Below are 22,506 nucleotides of genomic sequence, written 5' to 3' on the forward strand. Positions count from 1 at the left end.
TATCTTGAGCACACGAAAATTCTATCGAAGTTTTCGTGGTGTAGTTGGTTATCACGTACGCCTCACACGCGTAAGGTCTCCGGTTCGAACCCGGACGAAAACATTTTTCACTTTTTTTAAAGTGCATGAACCATATATTTATCTTTAGAACATTTTACTCGAATTTCCTGACGCGCACCTGCTGACTATGGATCGACTCTGAAGCTGAACAGCTAGCACATAGCTCTATATGGATTATTAGTGTTGTTATAACTTCCTTTTAGGATGTCGAGCTATGTAAAAACATCTTTGCACCAGCATTTGATTGGAATGGTTAATATCTAGTGCATCCAAAAGCCGGTCGTTAGTTTTTGAATATTTTTCCGAGGAATCGTATTCGACAGAATCATATTTTGAGATACCCCGAAATTAGTAGCTTGCATTTTCTTCATATGACTTCTGCATCCTGTGTCTGCCAATCTTCACCCCCAAAAATACTGCATCCTCCAACATACGGAATTTATATTACTTCAATACCCAATGGGAATATGAGGGAAAGACTCAATAGTGGCGAGGATAAAGGCTTCAAGGGTGAAGCTGTGTTTGTAAAGAATAGATAGATTTTATCACAACCTATTGGCTAATACGATAGCCAAACGCGCAGAGAGCGGCACTGGTTGAAGAGCAATTTAAATATCAAAGGTTTACTTTTTTTCGCTCTACGTCATTGGTATAGCATTATTGTTTTCACGGGCACTTCCTTCAAGACGGATTTCGGTAGAGAAATTAAGGTGAAACGCGAGCGTTATGGAGGTCAAAATTAGATACATCCTTTAGAGCGTATATCATCATATTCTTTAGTTTTTCTTTTATCTATATTTGAAGTGCCTTAAGATAGCAGATCTAACTAGATTGCTAGTACATTGCACTGGACAATTTTTATGAATTGTCTAAAACGATGAATCTTATAATGGACCGTAAAGCTTAAAGAGCACAGCGAAGAGTGAAAAAGAAAAGCTTTTTATTTCCTGTACGAGATCAAAAGAAAAAAAAGTAGGCTAAAACAAATAAAAAAAGAGACTTAAGCAAGAAAAGTTAAAACCGAGAAACTTTAAAAAGAAGAAGTATAAATTTCTCATACACACAAAAGAGAAAAACAGAGCCCTCTAAGCACACACACACCCCCGCTAAATAACAGACAGCAACTCCACCTGGAAAGATGGGAAATCCAACACTCTAGCAGCACTTGCCGCCTGGCTTCACATCATCTGGGGTGGGGGTGACTTGGATTGTCTGGCCGCCAGTTGGCCTGACGACATCGCCGGACGACTCTAGAGCTTTGCTTGATACGATTCGGTAGATCTCAGTAAGGATACGCTGGAATGCCAGCTCGACATTGCTGGAGTCGAGTGCAGAGGTTTCGATGAAAGAAAGGCCATTGTCCGCTAAGAAAAACGAATTTTAATATTGCAGAGAAAGATTCAAAAATAGGCCGGGTCTCAAGTCCTTACTTGCAAACTGCTTGGCCTCTTCTGTTGGTACGGCACGCAAGTGCCTCAAATCGGACTTGTTTCCTACTAGCATAATCACAATATTGCTGTCGGCATGGTCACGCAGCTCCTTTAGCCAGCGACCTACATTCTCAAAGGTGGCGTGCTTTGTAATATCGTACACAAGAAGAGCGCCCACTGCACCTCGGTAATAAGCGCTCGTGATGGCGCGATAGCGCTCCTGACCCGCTGTATCCCAGATCTGTGCCTTGATGGTCTTGCCATCAACCTGGATACTGCGCGTGGCAAATTCGACACCGATGGTTGATTTGGATTCGAGATTGAATTCATTGCGGGTGAAACGCGAGAGAAGATTGGATTTACCAACACCCGAATCTCCGATCAGCACCACTAATACAATCAGATGAGGTAAATTAAATAAACGTCGGACCAGGCACAGATCACAGAATTGGATCAGATGAGGGAAAAAAATAGTCTACCTTTGAAAAGATAATCATATTCGTCGTCTCTGCTCATTATGAATTATCTAGAATTTTAGATCTTTCACAAATCTACAAGCCAAAAAATGGGTGAACGCAACAGCAGTAACAATAGAAAAAAAGGGAGTGGAAAAGTGAGGATAAATTGAATAGGGTACCTATGAAATTTGATATAGTCGAGGGCAGGCTTTCCCCCCTTATTTAATTCATTGCGCAGCAATTTATTTTGCGAAACACCCGATTTTCTTTAGAGACACATAGGTTATAGGGAGGGGGGGGTCCAAGAGATCCACAAAATTACAAGTTTTATTTGTTCCTAATCCTTTTATCCTTACTCTATCATTCTACTGTACTCCATTCATTATTTCTCTTTATATTTAGAAAGGATTTGTACTTTAGTGTATGCTTGACTTTTCAGAACAACTCCGAGCTTTTTTCCTGGCATTCCAATCCATCCTCCTATATCAAACTAGGAGACCTGGCGTCTCATACCTAACATCTCTCCATTATTAACTGTTACATACCCTCCTCTTCAATTTTCCTCGCTCTCGACAAAACGCATTGACTACTAGGCGAGAGGCGAAGAATTCCGCAGATAAATTCGCAGTCATGCCTTCTCCCCAAAATCCCTCCATCAGCACCAAACCACCCTCTGCCACTTCTTCAGCCGTGCCAACCCCCTCTTCATCACACAAGCTTAAGCATCTTCTAGATGCCGCACATAGTAAAGCCCACATGGCTGTTCTTCTAGATGAAGCACATAGATATCAAGAGGCAGTCAATGTATACCGGGAGGCTGTTGCCATGCTCGCACATCTTGTCGATGTAGCTACATCGTCCGGTCACCGCAAAAAATTAAGGCACATAGTGAGTGGCTTGATCGCTAGCCATTTCTCGAACGTCAGATGCTAATGATTTTAATATTGCCACTTGATACCTAGCATGATACCTACGAGAGGCGAATAACTATATTACTGGACGCCCTGTCGTCACCGACCGGAGTGGACCAACATGGGGATAACGGGAAACTCTCAAGGAGTGAAAATCTGATGACTCCAATGAGCCCTGCTTCCAATATCTCCTCGTCGCAAAATACCTCAACTCCATCCGAACCATTATCCACCGAATCAGTAGCTGGTGTCCCCAATGTCGAGAGTGGCCGTCTAGAGGCTAGGCAATCTCCAAGCATGGCTATTTCGCCTCTACCAAAACCCCAGGTAGAGTGCATATCTCCAGGGTCACAATCGCCTACAGAGTTGGCTCCCCCACCTTCATACCCCCAACCGTCCTTGAAGCATTCATCCATGTCTAGCATCGATTCGCTCATGTCATCATCAACCATAGCATCTACTTCGTCTGCCTTGACCTTTAGATTGAGATCCGGGTCCGAGGAGGTTTCGGTCAAATCACGTCATCGCAAGAAGGAACCACCCACCCTCTCCTCCGCTCCGGCACGAGAGCAACCGGCACCCTCTTTGTTCCAAATGGAGAAAGAGGACGGGCAGGAGAGCGGGCGTCCAATAGCCACCCCGTCCACACCATGGATGTTTGCACCGATGACACCCAGTCATGGCGAGTACTATCCAATGTCTCCCCAATATCCGGTAGAAAAGCCCCCAAGAGACATCTATCAACGCTCGTTTTGGCTGATGCGGAATTTAGAAAGAAGTATGCGAATAGGCTCGTATGTGAGCGGAAGGCTCTATATACCGCGAGGGATTTGGTAAGGCGGTTAAATTTCGATGCATCGAGAGCTATAGGAGCTTATATGCTTATTTTGGTTTTTTTTTTCTTTCAAGGCTTCAATCGAACATTCGGCTCCCAAACCTTGAAACCAAAATACAACTCTGTGAAACCATTGGCGAAGCCCTTTCTCGGTTGGCGCAGTGGGAGAACCTGAGTGATATGGCAGGGATGCTACATGAATTAGAGTCCGTTCATACCGCTCTGGAAACGGCGCAGTCGATTCTTACACGGAAGCTTGGAGTGCGGCTGGATTCTCTCGCCGCCAAGGCTGATGAGAGTAACAACGCGATCGTGGAGGTGGGCAGCGCTCGAGGGCGAAAATCCTCGATCATTGCTTGGGGCTCAAGGCTTTCGCTCTCTATGGACAGGATGCTCTCACGCTCCATCCAGGATTACGTGGAGGGGGTGATGAAAGTGTTTGCGCTGGCGCAGCGCTTAGAGACGTGGCCACGATGCGACGCCCTCGTTAGCTCACGGCTGGAGCAATGGGTCCAGGTGGTTGGATGCGGGTTGTGCAGCATTGTTGTGGAGGACTTGAGTCTGTTAGTAGCCAAATGGATTAAAAGAAGCGAGTAACTTATTTGTTACTTTATGATGATTTGTATTCTCGTTATGTGACATTAGCTTTGACTGCAAGAAGACGAGTAAACTGTACTTTATTTCCTTCATAAGTTCGAACCCCTTTACCTAAGTATCGGGCACTACAGTGCATTTGCTCACATCAACCATAGCGCAGCCCCACGTAAAAACCCGCAACAAAGCTCCCCTTGAACTGGAAGTTAACGGTGAGCAAATCGATCAACCGCCGCAGCAGGCTCCGGACCTCCACCTCCCCCTCCTCGTTTGCCGCCAGCCGTTTTCTGAACAGAGACTCTAGCTTGCCCCACTGGACGTTCACCACTCCGTGGTAAGCCAGGATTTGCAGCACCACGAAGCTTGCTCCGACGAAGAGCGCGAATAATTTACCGAGCTTTTTGACCAGATATCCAGTGCTAAAGCCGAGCAGCGCACCGAAAGTGATTTTTTCGCGAGAAAATGATTTGGTCGGAGTGTTCAGGAGCTCGTCAGGAGGTAGCGGTTCTGCGAGCGATTTTTTTGCAGTGGGCGTGGGTTTTGTGGAATACACAGCTAGTATCGATTGGCATCATTATTAAAGGGATCAATGGCATTGGAGTTTAGCACGAATGGCTTACTTGATTGGCAGTAAATCGAGCGATGCAAGGGGAAGATTCCAGCGGTTACTGCTCCAGCAGTGACGATGGGTGTCATGAATGGCCTTAGCGGTGGTGCAGCCTTGGTTTGCACTACATTACTCGCCATTTAGTCACATTCCATGCGCTGCTGATTTGGCTATATATTACCTGGGGCGAGTTTAGTACGGAATGCCGGGGCGAAGTGATATCGCGGGACCTGGGATCTCAGGAGTGAATGGGCTCGTGACGAGAGAATGCGTTGCATTGTGGATCTTGCAGAGAACAAGGGTAAAAGCAAAGAAAGTGGCCAAGAGCAGAAAAGGTAGTTAGGCCTTATTTTTTCATACCCCAACGCCGAGCTCTCCTGTATTGGCGTTATAAGATAATAATCTCCGAACAATTTTATTACAAGTGCAAAATATGATAAAATGAACAATGCCAGTACAAAAATAAAACGTTGGTCTAAAGTGATTAAGGGAAAAAATAAAGATAGATAAGCTTCTATAAATGTATGGTTTACAATGCTAACAATTCCTCGCTCTCCAGCTTCGGGGATAACGACATCTTAATGACGCGCTCCTCTTTGAGCATCTCGTCGAATTGCCTTTCTTCTCGCTTCGCCTTATCTACGGTGGGCATTAACCCGGCGCCCGTCAGAAGAGGGTTCGAGAGGGCGTTCTCTAGCCCAATGGAGGAGCGGCGAAGGAGCTTGTGGAGAAAGTTCTTTTGCTTAGTCTTCATTATGGGATTGGAGGAAAAAAGCAAGAGGGAGAATGTACAGCGAGCGTGTAGAGGAAAGAAGAGGAGGGGGGGGAGGGGCAAGGATGGAGATGGGAATGGGGATGAAAAAGCCAGACGGCGAGAGCCGGAATCCCCGCGCTATATACCTAAAGAGCTGCAAGTATTTTTAGCACGGCTTCGAAAGCCTGTATCTCGCTCACCCACTTACAAAGAAGGGGTTTTATTTCGAACATTTGGTCGGCTCGCGGGTCTGCACGACCCAATCGTGCTACGGCCGATTTACCAAGGAATCGAGCAATCCCAGCCGCGGTTACCAAGCCCAGCCCTGTGGGAGCGTAACCCGAGGACGAAAATAAGAAAAGCCACCCGAAAGCGCCTCTAATGGTAGGTGGTGAGCCCATATTTCCCTCGACAAGGGTGAGTGTGGAACCAGTTAGTGCAAATTCCCCCCCTGATTTGGAAACCCCTCTTGTTGCACGGGCTCTCCAAATAATTTGGCCCATTTGCGCTAGCAAGCCTTTGGGCAAGAGCCTTAGACATTTGGGTGCTCCGCGCCCCTAATTCAGTCAGACCCCAGTTTCCGCAAGAAACAAGGCCCTTCGGCGCCGCCTAACCAAGGCCTGTATCACCCCCTAATCAGCCAGGCCAGCTGCCAGGCCCTGGCGGCGAAGCGCTTAAGTGGAATAGGCATTACCACATGATTATCAAAAAAGGGTAGGACGGGCTGGCTGAGGGTGTTCTCGCGCAGGAAATATTACCTCAGTCACGATGGATTGCAGATGGGCCTCAATGGACTCGTATGGTTGGAGTGCGGTGCGTGCAGAGGGAGACCGTATAGATTAAGGGCCGCTGATTTGGTTAGACAGTGGGGCTGGAAATGAAGAAATGGCAGGGCAAGCCATCCAAAAATTGCGAAAGAGATCTAGCTTACTTGAGACATCGGAGTAACGTATCCGAGGTGTTTGTGCTTCGTCATGCTACCTCTCAATGTTCCAAGGCCAAAAAAAATGGATACAATATTTTTTATTCGTTCTTGGCGGGCGACAGAGGATTAAGATAGACGAAGAGCAATATATGTATCATTATCTTGCCATTTTCATAATCGTTTTGGTAAAGTTAATGGCAATGACCCTATCAGTAAAGAAAGGCCGGAAAATCGCAAAAATTAAATTACCTGAGAAAAATCTAAATATTCGACAGTGAAATCCCGCTCAGCGATTTAAGCGTCAGTAGTTGACTGGTACAATATTTCCCTTCCAAGGAAAAGGACGGGGTTCGATTCCCCGCTGACGCAGAATACGATGGTCTAATTTCTTTTACTTTTTCATTGCCCGAACGCCTCCTAGTTGAAGACATAACAAAAGTTACATTTATTGCTAATATTTGGATGCTTTAATAGGGGAAGAAGACACCATAATTTTTCAACGGTTGGTTTCGATTAAGATTGCAGTAAAGGAGAGAAAAGAGGGAGCGTATTATTAAAGAGAGGAACAGGGTATTGAAGAGTGACAAGGAGCGGAATTAATGCAAGACTATGTAATAGACTATCCCAAAAGAAAAATAATATATATACTGTAGAATTATATTAAGGATATTATTAAAAATACGAGTATCGGAGCCTATCCCTAAACTTCTCAAAGAAAAAACTTTACATTGCCAGTATCAAAGGCTGTTTTTCCTTTCGCTGTAGTTGCTCAAGCACCAGGCCTTCCAAATTGCCACAGCGCTCACGCAGCTCTTGCACTTCGCGCTTCAGCTGATCTCGTTCTACAATAAGCTCTCGGATCTTGCGGTAGGCAAGGGCCGACAGGCTTTCGAACTTGTCACGCGAATCGCGCATCGCTGCAAGTAGGCGACGGCGAGACCGTTGGTGGGAGGCAAGCTGAAGCTGGGTCTCGTGGAGTTGGGCGGCTAGATCCTGTGATTTGCTAGCAAGGGTGTCGGCCGAGGTAGAGGCCGGTGATGGGAGTGGGCGAAGAAGCTCGATGGAGTCGTCGGCAGTCAGGGTGGTTGCCGTATTGGTGCTTGCGGTGGAGAGATTGAGCGAGGAACGCTGCATGATAAGGAACATGGGTGGATGGTGTGTGGGAGACAGGCTGGTTAGATCCCATGGAGTGGTAGCCTGTGAAGCCTTGTGGTGGGTCTCGACTGTGATGGTTTGGGTTTGAACATGTCGCACACGAACCGTGACTGTTTTGGACGTGGACTCGGCCCTTGCTGCCTCCCCACCTTGCTTGTCAGGTAGTGCTCGAATGCTTTGTTCGAGATGCTGAACATGCTCCTTCCCTAAGCCTTCCTGGGCAGATTCATTCTCGGAACGATATGGCCGTACACGCTCAGCTAAAGCATTCTCATCCGGGTCCAACGGCTGGTTGTTGGCTCCTTCACCCTTCCCAACCTCTGGTCGCCAATTAGCGCTTTCTGGGTCTTTAGAGCCCACGGCTTCAGCAGCCCTAGTTGCTATATTAGAATTAGATACAGCATCTATTTCTCCTGAGTTAGCACAATGGAATCCTTCATTCGAGAGAGGCCGTGAGAATTTTTGCCCACCTTGTCCATTTACTCCCTGTGCTATTGATATGTTTAATCCGGGCATCGAGTTACGATGGTTCAATACTCCCGAGCTGGTGTCGGTTGCGGCCGACTGCATCATCGTGCTATGTGGAGGAGATAAGGGCGACAAGATACGTCCAGCTGCCGCTACGTCGTCAAGGATCGAGAAATTGCCGGTGTCAACTGTAAGCACTCCTGGCGTCACAGTTGTTGAAACAATTGTCTCGGCGAGAATGGATGAGTCGCGCTTCATTAGGCGTGGCGTAACAGTCGGTGGAGGGGGTCGGGCTGGAGGTGAGGTGGTGGAAAGCGGGGTGTAGTCTGTTAGAATCGGGGTGTGCTTCTTGGCGCCAATATTCACGGCAGTTCCATTAAGTGAATTTTTGGTATTATAAGCGCTGTTTGACAAAGCGGGACGAGCTGGATTAGGCGAGGGGAGAAATGGGCGCTCTTCGGCAGCTACCTGGCGCTTGGATAACTGCTTGCGCATAAAGAAGATGCCACGCTTCTTTTGCGATTGCTTTGATGGGATTGGGTCGGGTTCATTGAGGAGCTCTGGCCCTGTGGTAGCAAGGAATTCGGCAAGGCGTTGTGTGTTTGTGCGCGGTTTCCTGGAGGTGGTGGTGCCGGAGAAAAAGTCATCACTGGAGTCATCGGAGTCTTCGTAGACAACGGTGAGCGGACTCTTTGGAACAAGCTGGGTATGTTGTGGCATTTAGCGCGGTATTTTATAGTTCAGATGCTCTCTACACACACTCGTGGGAGTATACAAGAAATGAGTGATGTGCTCACGCTTTAAGATTATAAGGAGATGTACTGAAGGGTTAAGGAGAAAGGACAGAACGAAAAATGAAAGGTATCAAAAACAGTAAAAACAAGAAATAAACAGGAAATGGGATGAGGAACAAACAATTCTAAGAAAACAAAACGCTCAAAAAAACTTCGACAGGTTTTTGCCTACCATACTAAACTGTGATTGTTAAGCTTACAAATTTTAATTGCATTCGTTTCAAGCCTAATTTGAGATGATCTTAAATGCACAGGACTGGTCCCCCCGCCCCCAGCTGCTCACGGACGGCAACTGCACGTCACATAATGTCAGCACATCATGGCATCCAAAAAAGCTCAGGTCAAGGCTGTCAATGAAAACGTCTAGTGGATGGATAGTCACTACTAACAACGACACGATACAAGTTTTTTTCTGGTATTGTAAACAGAGGCTGAGGTCAAAGAAGCGGATATCATGCAGTTTTCCTATCTATATCCCGCAAACGATTCTATTGCCATAGGGTAGTTTTCCCCTCCCCCGAATTCATCCTCACCGATGGCTTTGTAGTATCAAAAACGCTATCTACTCCAAGCAGTCGCACTCTATTCCCTAAACTTTACAAATTCTACCAACTCAGCATTGGGAAATTATCTTAATACTGCTTAGCTGCCGATGGATTTTGGCGACCGTGGTAAATATAGCGCATTTATCCAAAATTTATTAAACATAGTCTTAGATCTGGGCAATATGAAATATGGATAGAAAGTTAAAAAAAAACTAAAGGGAAATAGAGAATAAAAAATTGAAAGTTCGTGAAAAAAAGGAATAAAAAATAAAATACAATTCCCTCAATGTGATCCTTAGAAATCAGAACTCGAATTGCATTAACAATAAATCAAAAGGACCTCCTTGCACTAAGGGGTGTAAAGCGCAAAGTCATAAACTATGCGTCAACCTTCTCCTCACTCATATCGTTTTTAGCGCTACGATCTACCGTTGTCTTCGGCATATTTTCCATTGGGTTGGGCCCACCGACTTCTGCTGGAGGGGTGCGTCGTCTCGTGTTCGCTGAGGCAGCTTCGGCATCAACATTGGCACCTCGTGAAAACGAGTAATTACCGGGAAGCTTCAGATCGAACCGGGCTCCCTTTTTTGACTCTTCAGATGGAGTCCGCACCTGCGATCGTCCACGTGCGCGTTTTGACTTCTCCCCTTTACCGGAACCATTGCCGAAATCCGAGCCCGAACGCTCTGCCATATGCAAAGTGTCCTCTGCCTTCTTCCACCGTCGCCACCCTTCGAAATCAATCAAGGCCTGCATGCAGCCCCATTCAACGATCTTTCTCTCCAACCAGACTAGCGAAACGGGTTTCGTCAGGAAATCATTACATCCAGCCGCCAGCGCTGCATGTCTGTCAGATTGCAATGAACTGGCCGTCAGTGCAACAATGATGACCGGCGAACGGAAAGGTGATGGAGGTATTGGGACACCCTCTGTTTCGGTAGCCGTAGGTTGTTTGGTGGCAAATACTCCGACATCATGATCGCGCTCATAGCGGCGGATTTCTTTTGTTGCGTCGATGCCACTCATTACCGGTAACTGGATATCCATCTATCAGAAAGAGATCAGATTTGAGCATAAGTTCGTTATGGGAAATGGGAGGTTAAGAGAATATACCAGCACTAGATGGAAACCTCCTTGTTTCCACTTTTCCACCGCTTCCAGCCCATTATTAGCGACAGAATACTTGATCTTCCGCTTCTTCATAAAAGTCGATAGAATGGTTTGATTGATTGGGTTATCCTCCACAATTAGTACGTTAATTGGCGGACTCTTCACAAGATTGTGGATCGGCTTCGGGGGCCCTGCGGGTGGGTCGGTTGCTCGCCGCTCTACCACAGGGTTGGGCTCGAATTTCTGAGGGGGTGCAGCGTGAGGAGGAGAGGGAGGAGTTTGGGAGGCGGTGTTCCCGGGGTTATTCCCCTTTGAGCCAATTTCCTCCCCGCGTCGAACATCCGACGAAGACCGCTGACGACGTGCCGGCGCGCTAGGGGATCGCGGTCGTCTTTGGGGTGGGAAATTGAACACGGGAGGACAGCTCGCCGTAGCCTTAGAACTGATATTATTGGGGTCAAAAAGTACGCCATGAGGTGTGGGAACTCCGGTTGGGGAGCCTACATACAATGGGATTTGGGAGTCTGAGTGATATGCCACCATATTTGGTTTCTTTGTGCGCTCGAACGCAGTTGCAGCAGCGGGAGATGGGGACGGTAAATGGTAAAAGGGGTCTGACATACTAATCGGCGTGGTTGCAAGAGGGACGTAGTTTCCATCAGTTGCCAAGTGGTGGAAAGTGGCATATAATGCGGTAAGAATGCGCCGAGGTCCCGCAGGTTTAGGGAGGATTGCAATCTGAATTGGAGTCAAACCGGCGGCCGCAACCGACGTTACATACTGCTGGATATCGTACTTGACTTGCTTATATCTTTGAAGAGATGTGAAATAGATGACAGTAGAGTCCACTTTCGGCCGGGAAGAGATATGGTGATCCCAAGTGGTAGGCAGGGAATAGGAGCGACTTGGGCGTATTTCTTGCTGCTCATGTACAATACGCTCGAGGGTTGCCACATCATCGTCGATTATGATGAATGTCGGTGGATCCTGGGATGGTCCCTGCTTGGCATCATCAATATCACGATCCTCCTTTTGCTGCTGACTTGGTTGGTCGTGTGTTTTCTTCACACCCTCATCCGAAGTTGCATCCTTGGCAATGCCCTCGGACTCCTCTGATCCTTCTCCGACTGCAAAGTGTGATACATCCAATCCCCAGATGGCAAGTGAGGTAGTGATGTGTTTAGCAAACACAGACTGAGCTGACGCGTGAAGTGCTACCTTCAATCCAGATACCGACTGTGAGAAGCGCTGTAATTCCTCATGTGTTGGCTCGGGCATGGACTTAATGTCAATCCGAGGGCAGTTCTCCAGGGGCTGTATCTCTTCTATTGAGTGGTGCTCTTCTCTAGTTGAACCTGACGGCATCTGGAAAGTGACCAAGATATGTTGACGGCCATCCCTATCTTCCGCCGATAGCGTTGCTCCGATATACTTCAGGATATTGGGTAATAGGTTGGCATTCGGGGAGAGGATTGGGTCAAGGGACGGTGTCTCTGCCAATTGTTGCGATAAGTTAGCAGTAATCTCGAAGGTCACCTGTACGTGGTGGTCACCAACGGATTCTGAAGAATTGATTGAATCTGAATTTGAGTTTGGAGAAACCGGTTGAACTTGGAGGCCCATCTCTATTGAGGAACCAGGGTTGCAAGAATCTATGAGCGTTTTCAATAGCTAAGAGTTATCAGAACATTAGTGGGGGTCGGTCTAATGGATATGGATGGAGAATTCAAATTACATTCATCAGCGCATGTCTGAGCAACCCTTCATCCCCAATAATATTCGAATGATGCAGCCCATAATCGATGTGATACAGTACCAGCTCTACATCTGCTGCTGATGCAGTCCCGGCAAGTAAATCGCCCAAATATTGCATTAGCCCACAGATATCAAATTCTTTCTGTACAGTGGTACGCTCAGTCAATTCTTCTTCCCCCAGTAATCGGTCAATGGTGGGCAAATTGGTTGAGAGATAAGTCACATGTTTGGTGGCCAAGTTGAGTGCAGTGAGAGAGGGGGTGGGTATTAGGAGACCGCTTGCGGCCAGTTGCTCCTGTGGCTTTAGCAATTGTCTTTTGGGACACACTAATTGCAGAGTGTTGCTGGACAATTCCATGGCGTCGAGCAATTCATTCGTTAGCATTTGCATCAATTGATTTTTTCGCGCCGCGCTCCGCGCTGTGATCTGCTTTATCAAGCCATCTGTCTGATCCAGCCTGTGCTTAAGAATCTGACGTCGTTTTTCAACATCGCGGTCGTGTAAATGTGAAATGACAAACAGCGCGCCGAACAGTAGCAGCACACCTGGCGGCATCACGCGATGATCACAGGCTGGACTCGTTCCGCTACTTAGTTTATGCCATACTTGAAGACCCAATGTGGAAATAGATGAAGTAACTGCCAGCGAACCCGCGAGGAAGAGATTCATGCGCAGATGAATGGCATTATAAGCCATGGTCCAAGAAAGCCCGCCCCATAATCCAGCAACCCCTAAATAAATCCAGCCTCCCCATCCCCCATTCGTTACTTGGCATTCACTTGCTACCAACGGGACGGTGGGTAATATTGTTGATAATGATCGCACTATGATAGACGGTAATCGTGTTTTCCATATACTGCTGGTCCCACGAACAAATGCCCATACCGAACAATAGCCACAAACAAAGGCAGAAATTCTGCGGATGCCAAGACCAACCAGATCGGGAGGAAAAAGCGTGTGCTCATTATGATCGATGACAGCAGATTCTTCTTCGCGAAGTATTGAGGCAGCATTTGCTGTAACGGCTTCACCTTTGGTCTTTGCCTTGCCAAAGAACGTGACTCGGCGAGATGGGTCCACTGTGACCGTGGACATTGTCTAAATCTGTGGATCTAACTTAGATTAGCTTGCTTCCTTTGCGCCAATCCAAAAACGTTTACGATGAGATTTCTCACCAGACAAAACAATTCGAATGAAAGATCAATGTAAACAATGGTAAGGATTCAGGCCAAAAGAAATCATAAAGATCGTATGTATGCGAAGAGAAACCCAATTATTTTTTTTATCAAAATTTTGGTTTTAAACAATCCCCCATGTCCAGGAGAAAATGGGCAATTTTAAGTTTCAATCAAAATGGCTAAATTTTTCACAAACATAATTTTTATTTCGAATAGCAATCCAAATCTAATCATTCTGGCAATTGACATATTCTGCAATAGTTTCATACACGAGATCATAGAGATGTACCTATCAATGTAAAAAAAAATCAAGGATGAGCGGAAGCAGACTAGCGGGAGCCTTGTTAAACCCTTACGTTATTATGATGCGCCCACACCAAATCTAAATATATTAGCGCCGATGGTCCTCTAGGAATTCTAGCCAGTTCATATTTAATCCCTTCCTTGGGGTATACCGTCTTTTGTACACTTGGATCGTATATACTCGTGCCTCCCGAGGCGTGCCAAAAGAGTCTCTGCGAGTGGTAGTAGGGGATGATAGAGTCTTTAAGCCCATGGAGTAGAATTATTGGCGTTGTGATGTTCTAAAAAATTATTGAGACTTATCAATCATAGAGGGGAAAGCACCGGGGCACAATCCCTCACCTGAATACGGGAATAACTATCGAATGGATGCCGCACCAATGACATTATCGATGCTAGCGAATTACAGAATTAATAAATATTAAATAGGGTTATTAATAGTATTTCAATGAAAGCCAACGCATTATATAATACATCTTAGTCTATGGAATGACCTCAAGGGACGTAAAATCAATCGAACCATGCGATAGTCAAACATGGCTTCACGAATTGAGCTGTAAGGAGCCAGTAACACGGTTGCCTTCGGCGGCGTATTACTTTCGGAAAGGTTACGTGCTAACCAGGTGGCTACTCCAGTGCCAAGAGAGTGACCAAGAAGCGATATATTATCCTGTGCAACTAAATGTCACATTAAAAATCACTCAGTTCTCCTTCTCTACTAGTGAAATTTGTCAACACTGACCTCCATTATCAATCAATAGCTTCCATGTTGCATATGCATCTGTGTATAGGCCAGTTTCTGAGGGAATCCCCTTCGAGTTCCCAAAACCTCGATAGTCAATCGTGATAACATTCATGTTGAGACGATCAGCCAATTGCTATCAATACCAGTTTCTTCAGTGCCAATACATAGGCATTTGAGTGGAGCTAGCACTACTTACACGATATGTTTCCACTCGCCAAGGAGCGGCGCGATTCCCGGCATTCCCATGAAAATAGAGCATGGTTGGATAGCTGTCTGATCTGAGAGCCTCGAAATATATTTCGGAGTCGGGATTCTTTAATCGCTCCTTGTTCTTTCTGTAGAAATGAGAAGGCAGTACATGCCAAGCACCTATCTGTCCATCTGGTGTTTCGATCATAAAATTCCTCACTCGATTCTCTAATTTGCAAAGAAATGTCAGCTAAGAGATCCATGTACAAAGAAGTGGCGAATTATTACGTGGAAATCCAAATTCCTCTGGAGAGTCCCAATCTACGAAAAATGGGTAATTTATCCAATTGAGAAAGATCATTCCTCGTTGGGGAGAGTCCAATGAGAGTATACCGAGCAAAGCCTAATTGCAATTAAGAAGAGAGGCAAGTTAAGAAGTATGCCGCGAAATCCCAATCGCAGTAAGAATGTTGAAAGCAACATACTAAATAGCTGTTTAGATATTGTTAATAAATGTTTCATATAACATAATTCGATTGCGCAAATGATTGAATAAGACCTACCTCAGCAATACCAGTAGCCCTAATTTCACCGAACTATGTATTAATGACTCCAGAAAACCTCTCTGTGTTGCTGCCATTTTGCTACTAGCTCTTTCTTCGAGTATTTCTCGATAATTATGTATTTCACATTAAAAGAATTAAGCTATTCGTTCCACGTGAATAACTGCCAAAATTCTTAGTCAACTTCTAGGAGACAGGTAAGATGTTTCGGACTGTGTTATTTTCTATCCAAGGAATTTCGAGCTATTAGCTTTGGTATCTTACATTCATTCGAAATGGCTTCAAAACGTTTACTTGTCAATTAATTCAATTTATTTTGACAACGATTCGTGAAGAATGACTTGAATAAAGAAATCAGGAAAAAAATTATTTACAAAGAGAGGGTTGTAAAAGTTCTTTCGGAAGGAGAAGAAATAAAAATATCACAAATTACCAAAATAAAAATCGAGTTCTACTGAATTAATAATAAAGCAGCTTAATCTTTCAGGATCTTATTTTCCCGCCCGGTCCCACGGGAATAGATACCGCCGAAATGATGCTCTAATTGTGCTATGATATAGTGGCATGATCTTCAACGAAAGGGCATAATAAATCGGAGGGATCGAATATCAAATTATCATCAGTGGGTACAGGACAAGCGCTAACTTCCTTGTGGAGCTGGTGACCACGTCTGATTAATTCTTCAAAAGGTAGGACCTTTCCCCACAAATCCAACACCGGCAGATTTTCCCATTCTGGCGCCTTCCCACCAGGCAATTCTTCCAAGATGAGGTCCTGCTGCATCAAAGGCACAGCAAACTCATCGGCCTTGTCACGATTAGTTCGAATATGAGTTCCAAACTCTAAGTGGTTGGTAGAAAAGGCCTTCAGGTCGGCGAAATTGGGATAGAGCATCACATATCCGCGAAGATAAACGAGCTCAATGAAATATTTCTTCCAGGACTTGGTCCATTTATTGGAGCGTGCGCCAGGTACAGTAATGGTCTGAAGCTTCTTGCCGTAGACATCCTCAATTCGTGCAGTGAGATAATAATGAAACTCGCGCCACTGCTCAGGGAAATAGACGGCTCCCCAACTGCAGGGTATTTGCGAGAGGTATGGCGTGCGTAAGGGAAAACCAGTGCCTGTCAGTGAAGAATCAGGATGCCATCTGTGTCGACCGTCCGCAAATAGCTCAATATGTCGCGGGCCGTATAAGCTTAATCCATAAAGTCGCTGCGCCTTCGTAGATCCATACCGGTACTTGAGAATATTCATTTTACTCCACGTGTAGAATAAGGGTGATACTTCGATGTCATCCTCTAACAATACTGCGTGATCATGGTTATCCGAGGGATACCAGGATTCGACTATGGCTGGCATCAGTCCGCCCTGCCGTATGCGATGTCTTAGGTGTTTTGGACCGTGATTCCACATGAAAGTGTTGACAAGTAATGTCGTCACACGGTCCGCACTACGTTCCATATTAATCGTAAGGTCGACAGCATCTCCTAAGTAATAGGCTGAGCTAATGGATCGAAGTAGGCGAGAGAGAGAGTGAGGGCGGTTATTTGTGATGACCACAATTTGAATCCGCACAGTATGCCATTCTATGATAAAAAGAAATTGGTGAATCCCAAGGTAGCATGTATATTATTATGATCAAGCAAAACAGAGATAGACATACTTTCTAGCACGTTGACTGGCAAGTCCGCAATCCAAAGCGCATGGTCAAAATGATTGTCGGGCATCGAAATCTCTATCGCCCCGATGCGCCTCGCTGCACCAGACACCATTGCAAGCATATTCGAAGATCGGTCCTCCACGTGCAATACGACTCGCGGGCGAACTAGATCCATCACGTGTTGTACCCCGACTGATAAATCTGCCAAATCATGCATAAGTGAATAGACTAGTACTCCTTCACACCCAAACTCCATTGGGGAAGTATCCGAAATAACATGGATCACACGATTTGAACTACGGAAACGGCAGATAAGTGCGCGAAGCGAAGCAAGTTGTCTAGGGCCGTGAACTGCAATCACGATGCCATCCTGCTCCATCTCCAACCTTTCTGAAGGGCGCGGAATTCCTGTAAATACCATGTCTTTCCACAACCTGTGGTTTTCAAACTGGTTCTGAAGCTGCCGACATCTAGATTTACCCCCACCTGCAAGCTGGGGAAGGGCGTATGAAGGAATGCCGTGATATGCAAAGCTATAGCTCAAGATAAATCCAAGCGGAAAATCGGAAGACAATTGCCAGAATTGTTCTCCAAGCAACAAAGGTATCCAGCTACGGCGAAGTATCCAGGCACCCTCAAGGATATCTGCAGGAAAAGTAGTCGACTGAGGCAGGCATTTGATTTGGGTGTTTTGTGCCCGACGGGAGGGTAGGACTGCACCTTGAGTGCCGATTACAGTTTGGCGATAAGGTTGGGTGCCGGCAACATAGAAAAGGGCTTCCAATGTTTGTGTAGTAGAGAGTGGCTCCGTAAGTAGTAATACGTACTCTGTAGACTTCAAGGAAGAAAGCTGCACCCATGAGTGGGGCAAATCGCCAACTACGTGCAAATGAATAGGTATTGATTCATGAACGGAAATTAGGGTATTTATTGCAATTCGTGCATCCCGTTCCTGAGCAACAGTGCAGCCCACTAAAATAGCTGTAGGTTTGATAGACTGCTCAAAGATGGATCCGATGGTTTGTTCGAATTCCTTGTTAAATTGAATTATCGCCACTATTGACACACGAGATGATAATTGGTTTTCTGATGGAAGCTCAAACAACTCTTCGAGAGTATGTTGCCTAAGATCGAATGAGTTGTTTTCCCATGATTCTCCTGAAATCGGATGGCTCCCTATTGTAAAAATATATATTAATACAATGCTAAAAAGTGTAGCGATGAATTGACGGACCAGTAGTAGGATATTCCCATTCATTTTCTCTTATGTTAGAGTCATGGCGGAGTGAACGTGAAAAATGATGCGACAAGAAATAAACGACGGAGAGAGTGGTCAAAAGAAAGCAAGTAACCAACAGATGCCATCGGATACGAGAATGGTCCCAACGAGTCGATCGTGCTCCATGCGGTGAAGGACTCTGTTTTCGGGGCAGTGAACCTCTTGGGCTCCTTAATGGCCGATCCGTTCTATTCATAAGAGGGAATTATAATAACAAGATGCCAAAAGAAAAAGACTAAAGGGGAGTATAAATATAGGATGGTATTCTAGTCACATCAGAGAATGGAAGATAAAAACAAGCTAGGGGAAGTTGAAACGCTCTTTCCCACTTTATTTGCCCGAGATTGATTAGGAAACTAATGGCGGGATTTAAATTTAGTGTTAATATTCTATATCGAAGAGAGTAGGGGGAATTCAGATTTTGTTTTGAAAGATGGGGAAAATGAAGAACTATATCTTTACGCAAACATCGTTAGAAGAAATGTGGCATGGGAAAGTGAGATGGTAAAAAGAAAACAAGATAGAAAAAGAAACATCAAAGAGCTAATTACACGTTTCGAATTAGATATAACTTAATATAGGGAATCTTGATACTGGTTCTATCCCCAAGCAGCACTAGTGCAGTAATTAATGATAAGATGCCCATCCGTGCTGAAGCACTATTAGGTAAAAAGACATGGTCACTATTTCAACTCTGTATGCACCAAAATGGATCTTCTACCCTATGCAAATTCCCCACTATCTCGTCAGGAGCAGGTGAGAATGCACTGTTTATGTAAAGAAACTATAGTTATATAATGATGAAGAATTAGATGAGGCTAGATAAGTGAATAAGATATGATATTGGGCATACTAAAGGATCAGACGGCTTGTAATTTAGCTCTTTACGCAAAAACTGGATTACTGCTTGAAATTTGTTCGATGCTGTTATTTTGTAGAAATTCTGCTTCATGATGGGTGCATTTCCAATAGCACGGAATCTCACAACCACTACAGTAGGCACAAAGATTGAGTTAAAATGTATAAAGAAGGAGGGCACCTATATTACCTTTTCCAGCATCTTTCTTTTTTAGATCTGCGATAATAGACTCAAAGTCTTTATTAGGTGAAGGCGCGCTGACTACTGGATCTGAAGCGGGTTCTTGTGATGTGGATTCTAGCGATGCTTCTTTTGCGACTGAAGTTGAAGGATCCATTATTGAAGATATAAAAATAAAACCGATATAGATTCGTGATATAAGTAAAGGGCTGTGACGTGTATTGTGACGTTATTTCAATTATCATAATTTATCTCCTCACTGCCTCTCATTTTCAATAAACTTTTCTGATCCTACTTCAAAAATCCTTTATACCTTTTTTGTTTTATAAGCGAATGTATTTTTCCTGACCCTATTTTCTTATATAATCTCAACACGATCGCTGCCCATGCTGCAACCGCAGGATCATCAAAGCCGGAATTTTAACGAGGAAGATCTTGAGACCTCGTCTGAACGAGTGGTTGCCGATCCAAATATGGCATTGCGCCCCTCTGAGGGCCTCAATACAAAACCACCTCTTCCGAATCCACCTAAGTGCCGCTCACGAGCTTCAGAGGAGCTGATATTGCAGCAGCAACAGCAGAAAAAGCAAGTGTGGAGTAATGAGGGAAGTGACCGGGTGATGGAGTTTGAAACGGCTGTGTGTAATGATACGGGTGCAATTAGAGATAAAGGGAGGAGGGGGAACTCGGTTAATATTAAATTTTGCTTGCTGTTGTGCGAGATGTCGGTCATTAATTTCATAATTACATATAGGTTGGCGATTCTCCTCGACCTACATTTTCATCAGAGTCGGTTCGATCAAAAAAGAAGAAAAGACCGCCTCTCAAGCAATCAACCACACCCGCGGATATTTTTGCAGCAAATGTTGCAGAGGCAGTTGAGGAAGCCCAGGGTAAGTTCGATATCAGTACGCAGCTTGGATTTTTTCCTCCATTCAATTACCAATCATTATACTAGCCACGGAAGATGACGAGCAGTTCGTGTATCGAGATGGGGGTCTTCATTCTCATAGCTCCTCTAGCAATAGCCTTGCACCTTTCCCACAAGGACATGGGACCTGGTCGCCAGCTCTCCCTCCACCCATGACACCTCATCACCCTGTTCCGGAGCCATCTGAGCCCTCACTTAATCCTGTCAGGCCGCGCTATTCCAGAGGCCAGGATAGCATCAATTCAAACGATCATATTAACAATAATGGCCGTATGCGAGTCTCACGGAAGATCTCAACGGGAAGTGTTAGTAGCCTTGAGTCATTTGGTCAGCGTCCTGTGGTGATGCGTGCAGCACCTGAAATTGCGCGGACAAAAGGCGGCTACGGGCATCTTTACACACATTCACCCCACAATTATTCTCTACAAGAGTGGTACACGCATGATGAGGATGAGCGCATTCCCTTTATCCCCAAAAGTCCGCGCTACCGATCTCCTTGTCGCCGCATTGGTGACTACTTTCTCTCGATCGTTCCCATGCTTTGCTTGATCTTTATGCTTTCGATTATGGCTGCAATTTTCTCCCTGTCTATACGCCCGCTTACTGATGTTTCCATCAGTGAAATATCTAATGTGCTCGCTGCGCAGCGTGAGCTTATTTTTGATATGCACGTGCGAGCACGAAATCGCAATTTATGGAGTGTTCAGATCGATCGCGCAGACTTGGGTGTGTTCGCCTCACCTGCAAAGAAAAAAATGAGTGCAGTACATGGGTCAGAGCCACGTGAATTCCTCGGGAATGTGCGTGAGCTGGATGAGCCGCTGGTGTTCTCGTCAGGACTGGATCGATGGGGGGTAGTGAGCGTTGCAACCTCTCAGGTTAGAATCAAGAACCCTGGGGAATCGGAGGATGGGGACGACCGAGGGAATGAAAATTGGGCGCGGATCATTAGGATGCCCTTTGATCTTATTGTGCGCGGGCAACTTAAATATCGGTTGCTATGGTTTAGACGTCGAGGGGCGCGTGTTTGCCTTGCTGTCACGGTAGATCCAGAGACGGGGGAGGTGTCATTTGCAGATGAAACAAGAAAGCTTTGTGAACGTGGGGATGATCCAGCGTGAGTTTGTTTTTTATTTTGCCTTCTATTACTTGTAATTGTGATACTTTCAACCTTTCGCATATTTCCAATTCCGTTTTCTCTCTCAATGTAGTTTATAGTTGCTGCTTGTATTAAAAACTAAAAGGTTTCTTTGCCAGTTGCGTATCAAAATTAAATTCATTGAATACCTAGCTATTTACATTACGGAATATTACACATTATCGTGGCCACCCCCATCAGCCAAATCGTGGTCGATTAGTATCATTCGTCGATAGTTCGAAACCTTGATTCTCATTCATTAATGCCGATGCAGCGCTCGCACTTGCAATCGAGTAGAGGGATGCCTTGAACAATGTGTGCACTAGGCCCATTTTGCGCTCTACACCACGTAATTTCTCTATGGCCTCGACCATATCCTGATTGTTCATTTCAGTGATTGTTGAATTAAGCTTTCCATGAGATGTTTATCAATTAGATGTCGAGAGTGAGATACAATAACAAATAGAGATAATATACCTCATTAATATTGCTAAGGAGTTGCTCGCACGCAAGGATGATGCCTTTTTCAGTGTTAGACATTTTTTTTTACGTGTATATGATTTCAACACGCGTACCATTAAACTATAATGTAGTTTCCAATTAATTCAAACTTATCAGCCACCAAGAGAAAATTGATTAATATGTTGTGGTAAAATACCTTGTATACACCATAGTAGCTGGATTCTTGGAATCACAATAATACTCTATCCGAATACCTAAACACCAACTCTTTTCTCATTGGCAGGTAAAAAATAAACATTCCCTCTAACAACCTCCTCAATAAGTGCAAGTATAAAAAAAGCCTTTAATGACTGAGGCTCTTAAGGTTTGTCAAAGCAATTAAATTGATTTATATACATATTGCAAACCAAGTGGATAGGATTTACCATCTCCTATAACAACATTCATGTTGACAAGATAATACAATCCACCTAAGGTTGGGCTGCGAAAGATTTTTCTCTCTTTACGATTAATTTCTAGTATGAGGAAAGAACTTACACTGCTCAATGAGTTCTATTTAATATCGATCCGTCTTTACGGGGCTTGCATCCGTATCTCTTCTTCCCATATTCCTG

At 45.0% G+C, this 22,506-nt stretch overlaps 11 protein-coding genes and 2 non-coding genes across 13 annotated transcripts; 4 read left to right on the forward strand and 9 right to left on the reverse strand.

The window, feature by feature from the left end:
* The first annotated feature begins 29 nt into the window (after window positions 1–29).
* VTP21DRAFT_t158 lies at window positions 30–103 on the forward strand. The gene has a single exon. It is a non-coding gene; the product is annotated as a tRNA-Val (tRNA).
* A 1,112-nt stretch (window positions 104–1,215) lies between these two features.
* Window positions 1,216–2,006, reverse strand: VTP21DRAFT_1807 (uncharacterized protein; the record flags this gene model as incomplete). Its single annotated transcript, XM_069391934.1, has 3 exons — window positions 1,216–1,424; window positions 1,491–1,880; window positions 1,970–2,006. 3 exons carry the CDS (start codon window positions 2,004–2,006, stop codon window positions 1,216–1,218), a joined length of 636 nt encoding a protein of 211 aa, XP_069251143.1.
* Window positions 2,007–2,578: 572 nt separating this feature from the next.
* Window positions 2,579–4,291, forward strand: VTP21DRAFT_1808 (uncharacterized protein; the record flags this gene model as incomplete). Its single annotated transcript, XM_069391935.1, has 3 exons — window positions 2,579–2,836; window positions 2,911–3,692; window positions 3,769–4,291. The coding sequence occupies 3 exons, from the start codon at window positions 2,579–2,581 to the stop codon at window positions 4,289–4,291; spliced, it is 1,563 nt and encodes a 520-aa protein (XP_069251144.1).
* Window positions 4,292–4,436: 145 nt separating this feature from the next.
* On the reverse strand, window positions 4,437–5,173 carry VTP21DRAFT_1809 (uncharacterized protein; the record flags this gene model as incomplete). Its single annotated transcript, XM_069391936.1, has 3 exons — window positions 4,437–4,843; window positions 4,909–5,019; window positions 5,077–5,173. The coding sequence occupies 3 exons, from the start codon at window positions 5,171–5,173 to the stop codon at window positions 4,437–4,439; spliced, it is 615 nt and encodes a 204-aa protein (XP_069251145.1).
* A 251-nt stretch (window positions 5,174–5,424) lies between these two features.
* VTP21DRAFT_1810 (uncharacterized protein) lies at window positions 5,425–5,649 on the reverse strand (the record flags this gene model as incomplete). Its single annotated transcript, XM_069391938.1, has 1 exon — window positions 5,425–5,649. One exon carries the CDS (start codon window positions 5,647–5,649, stop codon window positions 5,425–5,427), a length of 225 nt encoding a protein of 74 aa, XP_069251146.1.
* Window positions 5,650–6,872: 1,223 nt separating this feature from the next.
* VTP21DRAFT_t159 lies at window positions 6,873–6,943 on the forward strand. The gene has a single exon. It is a non-coding gene; the product is annotated as a tRNA-Gly (tRNA).
* A 354-nt stretch (window positions 6,944–7,297) lies between these two features.
* On the reverse strand, window positions 7,298–8,917 carry VTP21DRAFT_1811 (uncharacterized protein; the record flags this gene model as incomplete). Its single annotated transcript, XM_069391939.1, has 1 exon — window positions 7,298–8,917. One exon carries the CDS (start codon window positions 8,915–8,917, stop codon window positions 7,298–7,300), a length of 1,620 nt encoding a protein of 539 aa, XP_069251147.1.
* A 997-nt stretch (window positions 8,918–9,914) lies between these two features.
* VTP21DRAFT_1812 (uncharacterized protein) lies at window positions 9,915–13,497 on the reverse strand (the record flags this gene model as incomplete). The annotated part of the gene is made up of 3 exons (XM_069391940.1): window positions 9,915–10,583; window positions 10,650–12,317; window positions 12,382–13,497. The coding sequence occupies 3 exons, from the start codon at window positions 13,495–13,497 to the stop codon at window positions 9,915–9,917; spliced, it is 3,453 nt and encodes a 1,150-aa protein (XP_069251148.1).
* Window positions 13,498–13,806: 309 nt separating this feature from the next.
* VTP21DRAFT_1813 (uncharacterized protein) lies at window positions 13,807–15,457 on the reverse strand (the record flags this gene model as incomplete). Its single annotated transcript, XM_069391941.1, has 9 exons — window positions 13,807–13,869; window positions 13,937–14,164; window positions 14,226–14,278; window positions 14,358–14,561; window positions 14,626–14,761; window positions 14,825–15,045; window positions 15,106–15,220; window positions 15,303–15,309; window positions 15,381–15,457. 9 exons carry the CDS (start codon window positions 15,455–15,457, stop codon window positions 13,807–13,809), a joined length of 1,104 nt encoding a protein of 367 aa, XP_069251149.1.
* Window positions 15,458–15,929: 472 nt separating this feature from the next.
* Window positions 15,930–18,518, reverse strand: VTP21DRAFT_1814 (uncharacterized protein; the record flags this gene model as incomplete). Its single annotated transcript, XM_069391942.1, has 3 exons — window positions 15,930–16,969; window positions 17,047–18,219; window positions 18,278–18,518. 3 exons carry the CDS (start codon window positions 18,516–18,518, stop codon window positions 15,930–15,932), a joined length of 2,454 nt encoding a protein of 817 aa, XP_069251150.1.
* A 403-nt stretch (window positions 18,519–18,921) lies between these two features.
* Window positions 18,922–19,518, reverse strand: VTP21DRAFT_1815 (uncharacterized protein; the record flags this gene model as incomplete). The annotated part of the gene is made up of 4 exons (XM_069391943.1): window positions 18,922–18,981; window positions 19,044–19,106; window positions 19,176–19,312; window positions 19,371–19,518. 4 exons carry the CDS (start codon window positions 19,516–19,518, stop codon window positions 18,922–18,924), a joined length of 408 nt encoding a protein of 135 aa, XP_069251151.1.
* A 229-nt stretch (window positions 19,519–19,747) lies between these two features.
* On the forward strand, window positions 19,748–21,413 carry VTP21DRAFT_1816 (uncharacterized protein; the record flags this gene model as incomplete). The annotated part of the gene is made up of 3 exons (XM_069391944.1): window positions 19,748–20,050; window positions 20,116–20,254; window positions 20,320–21,413. The coding sequence occupies 3 exons, from the start codon at window positions 19,748–19,750 to the stop codon at window positions 21,411–21,413; spliced, it is 1,536 nt and encodes a 511-aa protein (XP_069251152.1).
* Window positions 21,414–21,627: 214 nt separating this feature from the next.
* On the reverse strand, window positions 21,628–21,970 carry VTP21DRAFT_1817 (uncharacterized protein; the record flags this gene model as incomplete). Its single annotated transcript, XM_069391945.1, has 2 exons — window positions 21,628–21,840; window positions 21,908–21,970. The coding sequence occupies 2 exons, from the start codon at window positions 21,968–21,970 to the stop codon at window positions 21,628–21,630; spliced, it is 276 nt and encodes a 91-aa protein (XP_069251153.1).
* Between the last annotated feature and the right edge of the window lie 536 nt (window positions 21,971–22,506).

This window comes from Calcarisporiella thermophila (genome assembly GCF_041956535.1).
Source record: "Calcarisporiella thermophila strain CBS 279.70 unplaced genomic scaffold VTP21scaffold_12, whole genome shotgun sequence".
Classification (NCBI taxonomy): Eukaryota; Fungi; Calcarisporiellomycota; class Calcarisporiellomycetes; order Calcarisporiellales; family Calcarisporiellaceae; genus Calcarisporiella; species Calcarisporiella thermophila.